This window comes from Gopherus evgoodei, chromosome 4 (assembly GCF_007399415.2).
Source record: "Gopherus evgoodei ecotype Sinaloan lineage chromosome 4, rGopEvg1_v1.p, whole genome shotgun sequence".
NCBI lineage: Eukaryota > Metazoa > Chordata > Testudines > Testudinidae > Gopherus > Gopherus evgoodei.
The window spans coordinates 120,053,730-120,070,247 of record NC_044325.1 but is presented as its reverse complement, the minus strand read 5'-3'; the positions used below and the strand labels follow the sequence as shown (position 1 = coordinate 120,070,247).

Genomic DNA, 16,518 nt, shown 5'->3' with positions numbered 1-16,518 from the left:
CGGAGAATCACTCATCCATTGGGTGAGGCAGTGTTGCCGAGTGGCTAGGGCACAGGGCCGAACGCCTGGAGACTTGGGTTCTAATGTCGGTTCTGCCTGCTGTACTGGTATTGAAACCAGTGCATGAGAAATGGTGCAGTTATACACAGCAGGGTACCTGCATGCCATTGGTGCAGGGTGAAATGTGAAGCTGAAGCACCTGTAAACAACCCAAACTGGCTAAGTATCTCTGTTAAAATTTCACGTCTTGAAAGAGGTCAGTAGTTTTCAAGATTTTCAGCTGGTGCAAATGAGCACAGTTCCATTGAAGCCAAAGGCACTAAATAAATAAAAATAAAGCTATGGCAACATACACCAGCTGAGGACCTGACCCATTCATTCAGAGCACAACGTGCTTGGTAATGTCTTCTTTGTATGCTGATAATTTGGCCCAAATTATTTAAACAAGTAAAGACAGTGTTTTAAAATTTCCTAATGGTACAGCTGTGTCCAGTAAAACAACCTCCAGTATTCAGGATGCTTCGTAGTCTGACCTGAATTCTGATGTCCATAAAAAGTGCTTCATACAACTAAACCTAAGATATTTACACGTGTTGACGTTTTTTCAGACAGGTTTTAATACTAATGCATAGCACTTATGCAGCACTTCAAAATTTAACAGAAAACTGGAAGACCCAGATTGCAAGCCCCTTGTTCTCACCGGTAAGCACTTGCAAACACAAGCAGTACCCCTGAAGTCAGTGGGACTGATCAGTCATGTAACTGCTCATGGCTGGGAGTGAGGAGCTCATTATCTGGCCCTAAATAATTAATCCTTCTAAGACTCCTCTGATGTACTTATGCATCCTTATCCCCATTTTACAGATGGGAAAACTGAGGTACAGAGGCATGAAAAGACTTGGCCAACAAGCTCACAAAGCAAGACAACAGCAAAAGCTGAGACTAGAATTCAGAGGTTCCAGCCAGGCTTCCCAGTTACTCACTGACTCCTTTTGCCAATAGCTGATTACCAGGCTAGTGCTGGGAGATCTGCTAGTATTTGTCTGAGATTTTGATGTGCTGCATAACACCCTCTCAAGATTTATGTTCAAATCAGAACCTATTGCTCCAAGATGATGTGTTGCTTTAACCTTATTTATAATGATCTCTTAGCAGCTTGCATTGAGTTGTTCTATCCTCTGGACATATATAATAGGTGCTTTTCACTATTCTGAAAGTTAAGTCAGGTTATAGATATGTATTTTGCTTCTTTTGGCTGCCATGTTATGAAATTAGCTCCCTTACTCAGTTTGTGGTGCAGCAAGTGCCTAGTCCTTTCATGTTTTTAAAAAGGTGCAATTACTCAAGACACTTTTTTTAAATTACAGGGATAGATGCTCAGCAGGTGTAAACTGTCATAACTCGCTGGAAGCCATGGCAGTTTACACTAGCTGCGGATCTCCCCTGCAATGTAATCATTCTTAAAGCACATGCTGTATGTACTGTAATTTTATAATTTTGGCTGTGTGCATGATAACTGGCATTGCTTCCTCTTAGTAGGCCTACTACTGCATTCATATTTTAAATAAATAAGAGTGGAAGCACAGTGACAGAATTTAATAAGAAAAAAGAATGCATGAACTAATAAGAGAGTGTCTAAATCCATCACACAAAGCCAGATGCTCTAATCAGCAATATGGAGAGGTAGGCCAAGCAAACCCTTTGCCAGGGTCAATAAAAATCATGATTTATAAAATAAAACAAAAGCTTTTATTTACATTATGATTATTTTCAAAAATTAAATTAATTTTTCATTTAAATCAGACTTTTTATTTATATGTTGTTAGTTCTCTATTTTCATACCTTTTTATGGTCTTAAATTTCTGAAGTGTTTGGGGTTTTTTTTGTACTTGCTTCTTTAATTTGTTTCCCAACTATTAGCAGAATTTCAGATTTTACATAGGGATTTTCTTTTTCTGCTAAGAAGTTTCACACTGAAAATGCTCATCTGCACTAGACAAATCCAGGTCCTCATTAACTTCCTGACTGTGAGAAAACCACAATGCACAATTGATAAGCAAAGAGCCTGCAGTATATTTGTAACCAACTCCTCTTTCCAATACACTAAAAGTTCCACAAGTCACAAAAGCTGAAATGCTTCAACCAAGCTATGCCCCTCCTTCAGATTTTGGGGTTTGAAATCAGTGGGACTTGTACTCCTAGCTGCTTTTGAAAATCCAACCTTTGGTGCAGGAAGTATGAACTGAGAAAGCAAACACTGGGTTCCTATTTTTGAAAACGTTGGCCTGTTTGTATCAAGACATTCACAATATCTTTGTTAAATGTATCAAAAGTCTAAATAACTTTGCTTTGTTAACACTGTTGTTTTGAAGTGACAAAGATTTATGCCACTAATAAGATTTTAATAAAAATACAGTGATAGGCAAACATTTATGTACATGTTTAGCTTAATTTAAGCATGAGTCCCTGGAAGCCTTCATTTTCAATCTTTTGTTCTTTACCTACAGTAGTTTAGTAAAATTCAAACATACCCTACTAGTAGTGGCACTGAACCCCACCCCCCCACTGTTTATCATTTAATTCATTATAAATTGAAATACAAATTTGCTATCGCATAAATTGATGGCTGAGGGAGTTAGGCGCCTAACCAGCTTTGGTGCTCTAGTAAACCCCACTAAGCACCTGACTCCATTCTTAAGTACCTAAATACTTTTGAAAAATCTAGTCCTTAATCTCTCAGTTCCCCACCTGTAAAATAGGGGTAATAATTCCTCTCTTCCACCCTCTAGTCTTTTTTGTCTATTTAGAGCAGAGATGGGAAAACTATGGCCTACAGGACTGTCCTGCCTGGCCCTTGAGCTCCCGGCCGGGGAGGCTAGTCCCTGGCCCCTCCCCTGCCACCCCCTGTCCCCCAGCCTCAGCTCGCCGTGCTACCAGTGCTCTGGGGCGGTAGGGCTGTGGGCTCCTGCCAGGCAGCATGCTGTGAGAGCCACTGGCCTGCCCCGGTGCTCTAGACTGCGCGGTAGTGTGGCTGGCTCTGGCTGGGCGGTGCGGCTGCCAGTCCTGGTACTCTGAGCAGCATGGTAAAGGGGCAAGGAGTGGGGGAGGGCTGGATAGGGGACAGAGGGTCATGGGGGGGGGCAGTCAGGAGACAGAGAGCGGTGGGGTTTGGACAAAGAGTGGGGCAGGGCCGCCCAGAGGATTCAGGGGGTCTGGGGCAAAGTGGGGGAGCTGTGGCGCTTGTACTCACCGGCGGCGGTCCTGGTCTTCAGCAGCATTTCGGCGGTGGGGGGCCCTTCAGTCGCTCTGCGTCTTCAGCAGCACTGAAGGGCCCCCTGCCGCCGAAATGCTGCCAAAGACCTGGACCGCTGCAGGGCCAGGGCTCGTGGGGCCCCTGTGGGGCCCGGGGCAAATTGCCCCACTTGCCCCCACCCTCTGGGCAGCCCTGGAGTGGTGTCCCAAGGGGCAGTTAGGGGCAGGGGTTCCGGGAGGGGGTGGTCAGGGGACAAGGAGCTGGGGGGTTGGATGGGTCAAGGATTCTGAGGGGGGCAGTAAGGGGGCAGGAAGTGAGAGGGGGCCGATAGGGGGCAGGGACCACGCTGTTTGGGGAGGCACAGCCTTCCCTACCTGGCCCTCCATACAGTTTTCGAACCCCGATGTGGCCCTCAGGCCAAAAAGTTTGCCCACCCCTGCTTCAGAGTGTAAGCTCTATGAGTCAGAGATTGTCTAGGTATATGTACAGAACCTAGTACCAGGGCCCTGATTTTAGATGGGTTCTCTAGGTGCTACTCTAATATAAATAATTAACGTTAAAAGTGTACGTATTTCTGGATATAAAATTAGCTCCGTTGCGCACGTTCCTGTATATGGTAGGCCATTCATGCATCTAGCCGGCAATATATAGTGAAAAGATCCATAGCTATCGCTTGCATAAAACCAAATTAAGATTCACATGTTAAGATCAGCAAACATAACAAATACACAGTCTAGGAAGCATTATGCAGGAAATCAATATTGGGAAAGGATATTAAAAAACCAACTGCTGCTAGTGATTTATGGCTCTCAGGGAAGAGTTCCACATATTAGACCTAATTTTTAATAAACCAGCAGTAATTCATAACAAATATGCAACCCAACTAAAAAAGCCAAGCAATAAATTAAATCCTTTGGAACCTAAACTTTGATTGATGGAAAGATGCAGGCAAGTATCCATTACAGACAGTGGAAAGGAAAAGTTTGATTCTCTGATGGAGCAGAATGGGGGATTGGACAGCATCAACTCATCTTACATTGTATTCCCACGATTTCTCTCATTACTACCTGTCCCTAATCCAAAACCCATGGAGGTCAACCGAAAGACTCCAATTGACTCTATATGGTGTTAGATCAATCCCATTCAACTGCTGATTAAGGCCCCATTCCCTCAAATCACTTAAGCAGATGCTTAATTTTAAGCATAATGGGACTATTCATATGCTAACAGTGAGACATGTACTTGAGTGGTTTGCTGAATAGACAGAGACTTAAGCAGATGCATAACTTTATGAAGGGTGTTTTGCATACTCGGGGCCTTAATGCACATGAATACAGGGGCATGCCATCATTATAAACCCAAGAAAGCCACATCCATCTTCTGTTCCTTTCATTCTCCTAATCACATCTTCCACTAAAATGTATCTAGCTGCTGTCGGTTATTCTCTTTCCCCTAAAAGACCACCAGTTCTTCCTCTATTGCTCGCTATGCCAGCTCCACATTTCAGTTAGCTAATTTGTAATGACGCTCTACACAGATCCTCCTCTTCCTTCCACAGTCTCTTTCTAGTTCCTCTATCAGACTGATTTGCTCTTCATTCTTTCTTTTGCTTTCAAGATCTCAGACGCCTGTATGTATTGTATTAAACCCCAGGTATGTGTAATGAATGGATACATTATTGTCACATAAATGTCTGGAAATTCAAAGTTAAAGCTGCCAAAGCAACCATAACTCTTCCCCTTCGCATGTATCACATGCATTAAAATGGGGTCCTTGGAGCATATGTTCTACTTGGCTCCAAATGAAGTCTATACATACCACATGAGGTCAAATTTATCTGATTCCTGGGATTTGCATTTACTGGTAACTCAAACAATAATCCCCACATAAACTTTTCCTTACAAGCCTGGCTCTTTCTAGTTTCCTGCAGGATCTCCATGTCACTGCCCCCTAGTTCTGACCAGAGTGTCATGCCTACATGTTGGTAGAATTAGCAAACTGCTACAATGAATCAACAGAATTTACTCAGCAGCTTAATGCATCGTTCAAACACCTTCCAAGAGGTTAATTCAACAGAAGACCACTAAATTTCTAAGCAGGGTCACAGATCCTGCCACCATCTTACAAGTCCTTTATTACTTGGTTCTACAGTATTCACACATCACCACAAGATACTCCATATACGTGCATCTAAGATAATACAAAAGGTGCAATGCCTTTGTATTACATTATTTGGTCACCAGCATATAAAATTACATGGAACGAAAGAGCCTGCTCAATGTATACACATTAATACACATTAATCTTTAACAAGGGACCATAGTTAAAGTTGCTGTTATGTAACTATGGATGTGTATTATGTTCACCCAGTGTAATATACATACCAAACAGTTCGTTCTAATGAAGTGTTGTCCACAAAGAATCTTTGGGACCTTTATCAATGTCTGCCTGAATAATTAATGGAAGATTCTAAAGCTGTGAAATGCTGCTTACTTATCAGATATGATTGTGGGAGGCAGCTGTTTGTGATCACCAGCCAGGATACACTTTCTGGCCTTCAGCAGAGGAATCCAGCAGCTTGCTTCTAGGGCCTGAGCACATTCATCTATCACTACCAGATCAAAGTGATTTTCAGGAAGTAACTTCAGTGGACCATCAGAGGAAGCACCTAATCAAAGGAAAAATCAAAAGAGAGTTAACACATCTTCGCAGGAGAGAATAAGAGCACAAAGAAGCCTATTAAAAAAATCCTTTACAAATGAATTGCTGTTAAAGGCAGGTAACAAAGATGCTGGTTCTCTGCAGAGATTCACAATTTCAAATCTGCAGTCCATACAGGAAAAAAAGGGACTTGTTATTTGCCAGCATCAGACAACAACTACAGTTTTTGCTTTGGCATTCACAACCATGCCCTCTTGAGCATCTTAAAAACAAAAATAAAACCAGATAATTAAAACCACAGAACACTATGCTCCACTATCTCACCAAAGCAGAGCAAAAGCACTCACTTCCCTTCTGCCCTCTACATCAAACAACCAAAGCTAGAAGGGAAATAGATTTGAGATTTGCCTTTAATGATATACTATGGGAAAGAATTTCTGACCTTAAACTGAACAGGCTTTGTCTAACCTACCTGTCATCTCAAGAATATATTGTGGCATGGTTAGGAAAACCAATTCTACCAACAACGCTGCACAAACACTCCTTAGAACATCTGTGGTGTAACAGAGCAGATAAAATTATTTGGGACAGGGACTGTCTTTTCATTAAGTGTGTAAAGTGACTAGCACAATGGGGCCCCAACTCTTAAAAATCAGGGTCTCTAGATAAAACTGCAATCAAAATATTAAATTAAATTGACAAGTCTATTGCTCAGAGCTCTACATTTGAGAGGCATTGAAAACGCTGGTGAAATAATTCATGAAAGTGGGTGAAAAGGGGTGAGGAGGAGAGAGAAAATGTAGGAACCTGTTGTATGCTTATTATTCAGAGCAATGTCATAAAGGGAAAGATTGGTTTAAAAAATATCTTGTACTATTCTAGGGCTCAGGAATGCAGCTCGGGTTAGGGATGATTTAGTTCTTTTCTAAACCACAGTCTGTGTGTACAGTTTTGGATCAGACTGGATGCACCTGACGCAAGCTACAGTTTGTCAGCCTAAGTGCGATTTCTTTTTATTAGGCAAAACTTTTTCAGAATATACTTACCCAATATAGTTACATGGGATATATAATTTGCATAATTATGAATGTGCCACGCAGCAAGCCCCCTCCAAAAAAAGATATATGTAATGAAAGACTTTACAATTGTGCAGGTAGAGAGGGGCTATACCAGGGGTCGGCAACCTTTCAGAAGTGGTGTGCAGAGTCTTCATTTATTCACTCTAATTTAAGGTTTGGCGTGCCAGTAATACATTTTAACGTTTTTAGAAGGTCTCTTTCTATAAGTCTATAATATGTAACTAAACTATTGTTGTATGTAAAGTAAATAAGGTTTTTAAAATGTTTAAGAAGCTTTATTTAAAATTAAATTAAAATACAGAGCCCCCCGGACCAGTGGCCAGGACCCAGGCAGTGTGAGTGCCACTGAAAATCAGTTCACATGCCACCTTCGGCATGCGTGCCATAGATTGCCTACCCCTGGGCTATATCATTCTAGCCATATAGCTCACTCTAATTTATTGATCTCCACTTAACTAAAGGTCACGTATGTCTCACAGGGTTGCAGTAATTAAGCTCTCCTCCTGCTGAGCTTAGCAGCAGAGTGATGCAGAGAGATCTGGCTCGAGTGAATAAATCCGGCTAACTGGATGGTTCAGAGTAAGCCAGCAGGCTTTCTGTAACTGGGGAAACCATAATTATCTGAATCTCCGGTTTTACCAATGCTGTGACTATCCCAGTTTTGCAAAATCAAGGCTGCATTGGGTTGTTGGTTTGGTTTTTTTATGTAATGTATTGATTTGTTTTGAAAAGGACTTTTGACAAAGCCAAGTTATTTAGATGTCAAAACTAGCTAGCAAGCCAGCAGGGGTGCATGAGTTTGCAAGGAGAACCCCAGCTGAGATGGCAGAGGTCAAGCCCCACTTCTTTCACACAGTTACAGCTAGAACTGAGGGACTACTTCCCTACAAATAATTTATTTCAAGGATTTTATGGGCGATTTCCTGTTAGTGAATTGTCCATGGCCATCCTGTGAAACTCTTTAATATATATGTAATTTGAGATTATTCACCCTTTTCTTCAAATAGTTATTGATCAAATAATTGCAGGTTGCATTTCTTGATGCTTGGGCCCTGATCCAACAAAATACTTGAGTATGAAGTCAATGGAACTGCTTATGCGCTTAAAGATAAGCATATGCATAAGTGATTGGCATGATCAGTACCTAGGTTACTTCCTTAAGCCATATGATATCGTTTCTGTTCCCTAATTGGGTGAATAAACAAACACTGCATATATTGTGTACAAATAAATATTCCTGTGACGTTGCACCCCATAACATTTTATAGAAATATGCTTATAAGTGTAAATATGACATAACTAGAATATGTTTTATGCTAGATATGCCATGTAACATATCTTTGCAAAGATTATGTTCTACTGCATGTATTCGTCCTAATCGTATGCATGTATCATTTTTATATCTGAAGTTATAAGCATCAGCTCTATGCTTGTATTTAAAGTGCTTGCTGTAGGAAGCACATAAGGCAGATTTGGTCAACATGGTGTGAAGGGGTGAGTAATTGGGAGTACTCAACTAACAATGGACCTTGACAGAGGACAATCCACATCTGAGCTTTCCTGGGAACGTTCGGGCTAACATGTGGGCAATGGCTTCGGCCTGTAGAGAACTGAGTCATGCATGGACATGTGACTTGCCCATGTGATTCCAAAACTCCACCTTGTAGCTGTGATTCTACATGGTGGAGAGAGGGGTTTCCACCCACAAGAGAGACTATATAAGCCCCTGGAAACCCCTCCATTTTGTCTTCAGCTGGCTCAAGAAATAGTGTCTCCACCCCAAAGAGATGCCTGAAAGAAACTGGAACAAAGAACAGTAACTACAGGGGTGTGAGGGATTGCTGGACCCAGATTAGGAGGAAGTCTAAGCTTCTTTTACAGACTATTGGAACATCTCTGAGGGTATGGCTACACTTGAAATTTCAAAGTGTGAGTGTAGTCGGAGTGCCAGCACCAGGAGAGAGCTCTCCCAGCGCTGCACGTAAACCACATCCCTTACGGGTGTAGCTTGCAGCGCTGGGAGCCGCGCTGCAGCACTGATTACACTGAGGCTTTACAGCGCTGTATCTTGCAGCGCTCAGGGGGGTGTTTTTTCACACCCCTGAGCGCGAAAGTTGCAGCGCTGTAAAGTGCCAGTGTAGCCATAGCCTGAGGGGTAGATTTACCTGCATTTAGTTAGGCTTAGACTTGAGTGTTTTATTTTCTTTTGCTTGGTAATTCACTTTGTTCTGTCTGTTATTACTTGGAACCACTCAAATCCTACTTTCTATATTTAAATAAAATCACTTTTTACTTATTAATTAACCCAGAGTAAGCAATTAATTCCTGGGGGGAGCAAACAGCTGTGCATCTCTTTCTATCAGTGTTACAGAGGGCGAACAATTTGTGAGTTTACCCTGTATAAGCTTTATATGGAGTGAAACAGATTTATTTGGGGTTTGGATCCCACTGGGAACTGTGTATCTGGGTGTTGGAGACAGGAATGCTTCTTAAGCTGTTCTCAGTTAGGCCCACAGCTATTGGGGGACGGGGTTCAAACCTAGGTCTATGTTTGTAGCAGGCTAGCGTGTCTGGCACAACCAGGCATGGCACTGAAGTCCCAAGCTTCCGGGGAAAACAAGCTCCAAGGTAGTCCCAGCACATTGGGTGGCAGTCCCAAGGGGGTTTCTGTGACCCAACCCGTCACAATTCCATTCAAATTTCTCACTCTGTTGGTCAAGTACCTAAAACATCCCATCAGGAATCAGAAACATGTGACCTACAGACCTGACTAGGGACAGTGTAAAATTTCCAACAACAAATTTTACTCACATTTGAAAATAGAATTCATAGTTCATACTGTGTTGGCTGTTTAATCACCATGTGAAGTGCAAATTTTACAAGCAAAAGCAGTTTGAAAGTCATTTTTGGTGATTATTCAAGTAAAAAATTCACTATTCAGGTGTATTAAGAGTACTGAAGTTGGAATGTTTGTGGAAAGTGAACACAAAAGGGTCACAAATAGAAGTGAAAACAGATTTGGATTTAACAAAATAATTATATGTGAATCTTCCCAGCCCTGCACCACTACTTGCTTAGCTCTGCTTTCAATACTGATTCCTCTTTCAATGCTGTCTCTTTCTGTTTCTGCCTCTGACCTATTGCTGTTATCAAGCTCATTCCAGTCCATGGTAAGCCTCTCAGAGCAGGGTCCTTCGTCGTTTATAGTTCTGTAAAGTGCCCTGTACGCTTACAACACTATATAATGTGACAAAGTTCCTCCTCTACCTTGGTGGGTCCTGTGCTTATTGGCAGATTTGCTCACCTCAGTGATCTTTCCACAGTCTGAGTCAACTCCTCCTGTGTCTGATCAGGAGTTGGGAGGTTTGGGGGGAACCCAGGCCCACCCTCTACTCCGGGTTCCAGCCCAGGGCCCTGTAGATTGCAGCTGTCTATAGTGCCTCCTGTAACAGCTGCATGACAGCTACACTTCCCTGGGCTACTTCCCCATGGCCGCCTCCAAACACCTTCTTTATCCTCACCACAGGACCTTCCTCCTGCTATCTGATAATACTTGTACTCCTTAGTTCGCCAGCAGCACACCCTCTCACTCTCAGCTCCTTGTGCCTCTTGCTCCCAGCTCCTCACACACACTTCCTCTCCTCTGGCTCTCCCCCTACCCCCCGCCTGACTGGAGTGAGCTCCTTTTTAAACCCAGGTGCCCTGATTAGCCTGCCTTGATTGGCTGCAGGTGTTCTAATCAGCCTGTCTGCCTTAATTGGTTCTAGCAGGTTCCTGATTACTCTAGTGCAGGCCCTACTCTGGTCACTCAGGGAACAGAAAACTACTCACCCAGTGACCAGTATATTTGCCCTCTACCTGACTCCTGTACCCCACTGGTCTGGGTCTGTCACAATAAACAGTACATTTTGCAAGCAGTTGGTGAGTTAGGCAACTTCAAAGGGTTTTTGTTGTAGTGGTTTATAAACATTTAAAAAAAAAAAAGACGGAGGTATTCATGTTTGCAATCAGATCACGAAACATCTGCAAATGTTACCTTTTCACAGAATGTTTTATTACCTTTACATGACAGTGTTAACTGTTTTATTACATAAAACTGTGATCACAATGGGCAAACATTATTATTTATTCTATGTACTGCTGTAGCACTGAGACCCCAAATGAGATCAGGCCTCTATTGTGCTAGGCCCTATACAAACAGGTAGTAAGGGACAGTCCTTGCCCCAAAGAGCTTACATGCTAAATAATAAATATAGTCGCAATGCGAGTGTGTGTGTGTAGGAAGGTTCAGTGCTAGTCTGTTTTATGAACATTAAAGAGAACACAAAGGAAGATAATACCAAGAAATTAGATCAGGATTCTCAACCTCCGGGTCACAATCCCACCAGGTGTTAGGGAATCACAACCACCCTGTCGTTCTTATATTGCTCAGTGGTAAGCAGGTAATGGACAGAAAGGAGGAGGGTCTCCATAGGGGAAAAGGCTGAGAACCAATGAAACAGATTAAAATTGAAAAGGCAGAGAAAAGGAGTTCTAAGACTCCTATCCATCCTGGGTACACATGGGCGTTACAGACCACACAGTCCCACCACACTGAGTGATATTAAATTACATATAGTTTGGCTATCTAAGTCAGGGGTGGGCAAACTTTTTGGCCCAAGGACCACATCTGGATATGGAAACTGTATGGCGGGCCATAAATGCTCACAAAATTGGGATTGAGATGCAGGAGGGGTTGCTCCAGGCTGGGACTGAGGGGGTTGGACAGTGGGATGGGGATCAGGACTGGGGTAGGGGGTTGGGGTGTGGGGAGAGGCTCAGGGGTGCAGGCTCCTGGAAGCAGAAGCATGTCCCTTCTCCGGGCTCCTACACAAAGGCGCAGCCAGGTGGCTCTGTACGCTGTCCCATCCGCAGGCACCACCCTGGCAGCTCCCCAGCCGAAGCTGCCGCGGTGAGGCACCTCTCACCTGGCCCCGAGCTGCTGTGGCGAGAGAGGGCTGGGGGAGTCCTCTCTCCCTGCCACAGCCCCAGGGCAGCCTGCACTCCAAATCCCTCATTCCCGGCCCCATCCCAGAGCCCTCATCCCCCCCCAACATCTCAACCCTCTGCCCCAGCCCTGAGACCCCTCCCACACTCTGAAGCTCTCAGCTCCACCCCGCCACACATCACCTCCGTACTGGTGCACATAGGAAAATTCATTCTGCACATGGACTTAAAAAATTAGAGGGAAAACTGCAATCAACATTACTCAGAAGAGCCAGAGTAGTGTGAATTCATTGTTTCATTTACTATTTTTACATATATATATTATTTTCACAATGACGACTGGCCAAATATTCTACAGTTGGTAAATAACATAGTAAAAGCACCCTGACTGGTTAATAATTAAATCACCCGGTGTTTTAATATCAGGTGCTACAAAGAGCTGCAGGAGACATATTAAAGAGCCACTTGTGGCTTCTGGAGCCTCGGTCTGAGTATCGCTGCTCTAGGTAGTACAAATACCAATAGCAGTGAAGTCAGAGAGGCATGGGTTTCAGCATGGGTTTGTGCAAGCCCACACGGGCCTTGGATACTTAGGTGGCTAGCCCATGCTGAAGTCCATGCTGCTGTGGCTTCACTGCTATTGGTATTTGCACTGGTTGTATTAAAGCTAGTTTGGGCGTGTCTACACACAATCACACCTCGGACTACAGTGTAGATATACCCTCAGTAATTTTAACAGCAAAGTAGGTGACCAGACAGATTTTTGTGTATTGCTTTTACTATTACAAACTATCTGGAAGAATCACTTTGAGCTACTTGGAGCCTCTAATGAAGCTATGAAGCTGTGTTGAACAACCTAATTTGACCTAACATTTCTAAAGGCAAAAGAGAAAACAGTATGTCTAACCTGTATTTGTTGCAAGAACAACATTAGCCCGGGTAAGGATTTCAATCATAGCAGTTTCTTCTCGCTCCTTCAGCTCCTTTCTCAGTGCCTTAATCTCATTTCGGAAATGGCTTCTCTCCCCCTCATCCTGGGTCTTTTTGGTTTTTATCTGCACAATGGAAATCAAAACCAGATGAAAAAGAGACAGACTATAGTCCAATGGACTACCAGAGGAAATTTGTAGTAGCCCATTTAAGAATGAAAGCAGCAGAATCTCTTGTATAAGCACAATTTACTGAATTTCATTCAACAGCACTTCATTAAAAAAAAATAAAAGATTGCTCTATAGGCTTATGACTCCAACCCTCAAACCGTTATTCCCATGGCTATCATGTGACTAAGGTTTGCAGGATAGACTCTAGAACCTTAAGACATGATCCACACCCTAATCTTGATCTGCTCCAATCTCGGTTACTCAATTCTGCAACCATTACTCCTTTTCCAGCACAAGGAGACGGCAGGGGAGGAACTGAGAGACCATCAGAGTAACACTCTGTTCTCTGCTCTACTCACGGGACGCTGTAGCTATCATTTTCCAATATATCCTTCACACAGTAAGGCTAAATGAATTGTTTGCACTCGTCTAGCCTAAGCAGCAGCTTTACATTTTTTAACAATGGCCTTTACACTTTTACAAATGATTTAGAATATAGATTTTTAACAGAGAGGGAGTTTTTTTTAGTTGCACCTATTTAAAAAACAAACCAGAAGTGCCTATAAGATCCATGCTGATCTTTGGTGATTCTGGTGCACTGGCAAAGCCACCTGCCATTGCAATTCATCTTGGAAGGACACCAAGCAATGATACGCTCCCAAATGGAAAACAACTTTGAAATGGTTTTATCTCCCTGGTGGTCAAAACTTATTAGAAAGCTGGAAAGGCTACAAAAACTCCGCTCAAACTGCTGCAGTAAGTTGTCTGCTGTGGAAGAGAGTGAGTGAAAAGCAAACTTGGCTTTGATTATAGATACTTTGCTGACTGGTGCCATAGATGGATAAGACAGACAGATACCAATTATGTCTCTTGCAGAACAGCAGGAAGCAGAGGGGAAATGGGAAAATATATGGCCTCGGTAGATCGATGTTTACAGTTTGCTCTGCAGAAGGATCCTGTATGACTAAAACTGTTAGTAAAGGTATAAGTGGAGTAACTGTATCCTGAAATCTGCTGCTGTCATTAGGACGCGGAGAGCAGATTGGATCTGAGCACAGAAAGCAGTCAGGGGAGCCAGCTGCAGTGTGACGGGGCCAAGGCAATGCAGTAAGTGTGGTAGAAGGGCCCCGAGGAACCCTTTGGGGTACACAGCATACAGTAATAGAGTTCTGTTTGCTGGGCTTGGCTATTATCTTTGTCTCCATCTCCTGCACATAAAATCAGTGCAGCTATGTGTCTCCTTCAAAAAGTTATTTATTGCCGAGAGATCAGGGCCCCATTGTGCCAGGCATGGTATAAAGGGAGGTACAGACAGTCCCATCCCGACAAGCCTGCAGTCTAAAGAGACAAGGCAGAGAAAGGGACAGAGCAAATGGCATATTAATTCCATGAGGTTTTTTGGAGGGATGGGGGTTTTATTGGAAGGGGATTAGCTAAATGGAGAGACAAAGGTTGAAGGGGACAAGACAAGGGAGAGAAGTGTTAGGGGTGGAAGTAAAAGGATAAGAAGGACAGGTGGAGTGAGGCTGAGATGAAAAGACTGGGGGGGGAGGAGGAGGCAAGAAAACATCTGGAATATCACCGACACAGCCTCAATATGGTATCCTGCATTTTCAACAAATATCCCTGTTTGGCCACTCTTCAGTATCTTCCCTTCAGATTTCCTCTCAAGAGGCCAAGACTAACCAGCTGTGACATCTGGGGAGGGACAAGGCATCCACCTCAGCTTCCAAATCAGCTCCAAAGTAGAGCAATTTGAATGCTGCCCACTATCAGGCTGCTCTTCGCACGATGACTCAATCGGGGGCGAGGGGGAGGAGAACGTAAGTCTGGAGCATCATTCTTCAGGGAGAGAAACTCTGGGGAAATTCAAGTATAGATGGTTTAATTGCCAGGGGATCCAATCAGCGGCCCTTAAAAAAATATTCTTGCTAATTCTGCATTTTGAGGATTAAGCATATGCCCAGTGCTTAATTGCCAGGGCTGAGACCCAGCCCCTCTAGCAGGTCATAGTCCCAGCACTCTGGGCTTGCCACGTCAGTTATGAAAGTAAAAAAAACTGCTTGAGCCCCGGCACCTCTTTCAGTACAAATAAAGCACTGCATACACCCCTTTAAGGGCCTCCCTTCGGCAGCCATTTTGGAATACTGTTCATCAACCACATCCATTCTCACAAGAAGCAGCAGAAAGAGAAACCCTAGTACCCATTTCCCCCCTAGTTTTCATTCTGCTATAGGGAATCAGGAGAGTCAAGGGGCTTGTCAGTCAACATTTCCCATTTCCTCAACGTACCTCCAAGGAAGCAAAGTTGAGGGGAAAAATTACCTGCAAATTGGAAAGGTATGAAATGACTTAAAACATAATGAAAACCTACAGCTTACAGATGTGAAAACCACCTAAGTGTCTGTTAAAGCAGATGCTAAGGGAAGCACTGTAGCTACTGGAAACCCATTCATTTTACAGGACAGATCCCTGGTTGTGGACACTTATCCATCTATCCATGGAACAAAGTCCTTTCCTGCCCCAATGTCAACCTGCAGGATCCTGAAAGAAAAAGCTGCCAGGAGACCTGCCTACCAAGTGAGGTTACTTTCTAGCTCTCAGCTGCTTCTACTGCAAATATGCTCAAAGGCAGCAACAGAAAGACAAAATGATGAATAGCCTCAATTGAAAAACTTAAGTAAGCTGCTGCCGTAGCAATGGCTGCAGATAAATGATTATGGATCCAGGAGCCAGAGTCAATCTGCATCATCTATATAGTAAAAATGCGTTGCTTTGTCTCCAGCCTTACAAAGAAGAGTCTTCTGCTTTGGAGCAAAACCTTCCAGCCTTGCTGGCAAAAGTCAGCATTTTATTAGAGTGGGGGAGGAAGGAAAGCAGTGGTATAAAAAATGGCCTTGGATGCTTTGACTTCACGGCTGCACATTTTAGCTGCTACTGGAGATGTTAAAAGGAGTCATGAGCTTAGGGAATGCAGAGAACAAAGAGGAAGGGAAGGACTGATTAGTCATGGGGGAACTACATAACAGATTTAGCAGACATGACACGATTTATGTTGTGCTGGGATATGAGGATACCTCAAGTGTTTCGCTGTGTGAGAAGGGAATATCTTCCAGCACAGTGTGTTATTGATATTGTAAAGTCATCCTGTGCCATGTCATCGTTGGGGGGAAACATTAATCTGAATGTTTTATGCTGATTAAAAGTGCCGCATTCTAAATTAAGTTAAAAATAATTACATTAAAATCATAATGGGAGGATGTATCAGGGCAACCAGAACGATCATTCTGAAGTTATTTAATGATGTGATTGTGTCTCTGCCTTTTCAGTGTAAAAGGTCATACTGGACAAAGGTGCCAGGCCGACTGTCTGGGAGGCTGCAGTGGCTAGCCACAGAGCACAGACAATACAGCACACACTTCTCTGCCATGCCCTGCCA

The 16,518-nt window shown here is 43.3% G+C and overlaps 1 protein-coding gene across 2 annotated transcripts in view; it reads right to left on the bottom strand.

Annotated features, from left to right (window-relative positions):
• The window catches only part of IGHMBP2 (immunoglobulin mu DNA binding protein 2), a 94,867-nt gene that overhangs the window by 42,628 nt on the left and 35,721 nt on the right, over nucleotides 1-16,518 (bottom strand). For both annotated transcript variants that reach the window (XM_030560742.1, XM_030560743.1), the window contains exons 7-8: nucleotides 12,887-13,034; nucleotides 5,747-5,921 (exon numbers count right to left, since the gene is read on the bottom strand). In XM_030560742.1, coding sequence (XP_030416602.1) covers nucleotides 5,747-5,921; nucleotides 12,887-13,034 — 323 coding nt within the window. The remainder of the gene's footprint in view (nucleotides 1-5,746; nucleotides 5,922-12,886; nucleotides 13,035-16,518) is intronic.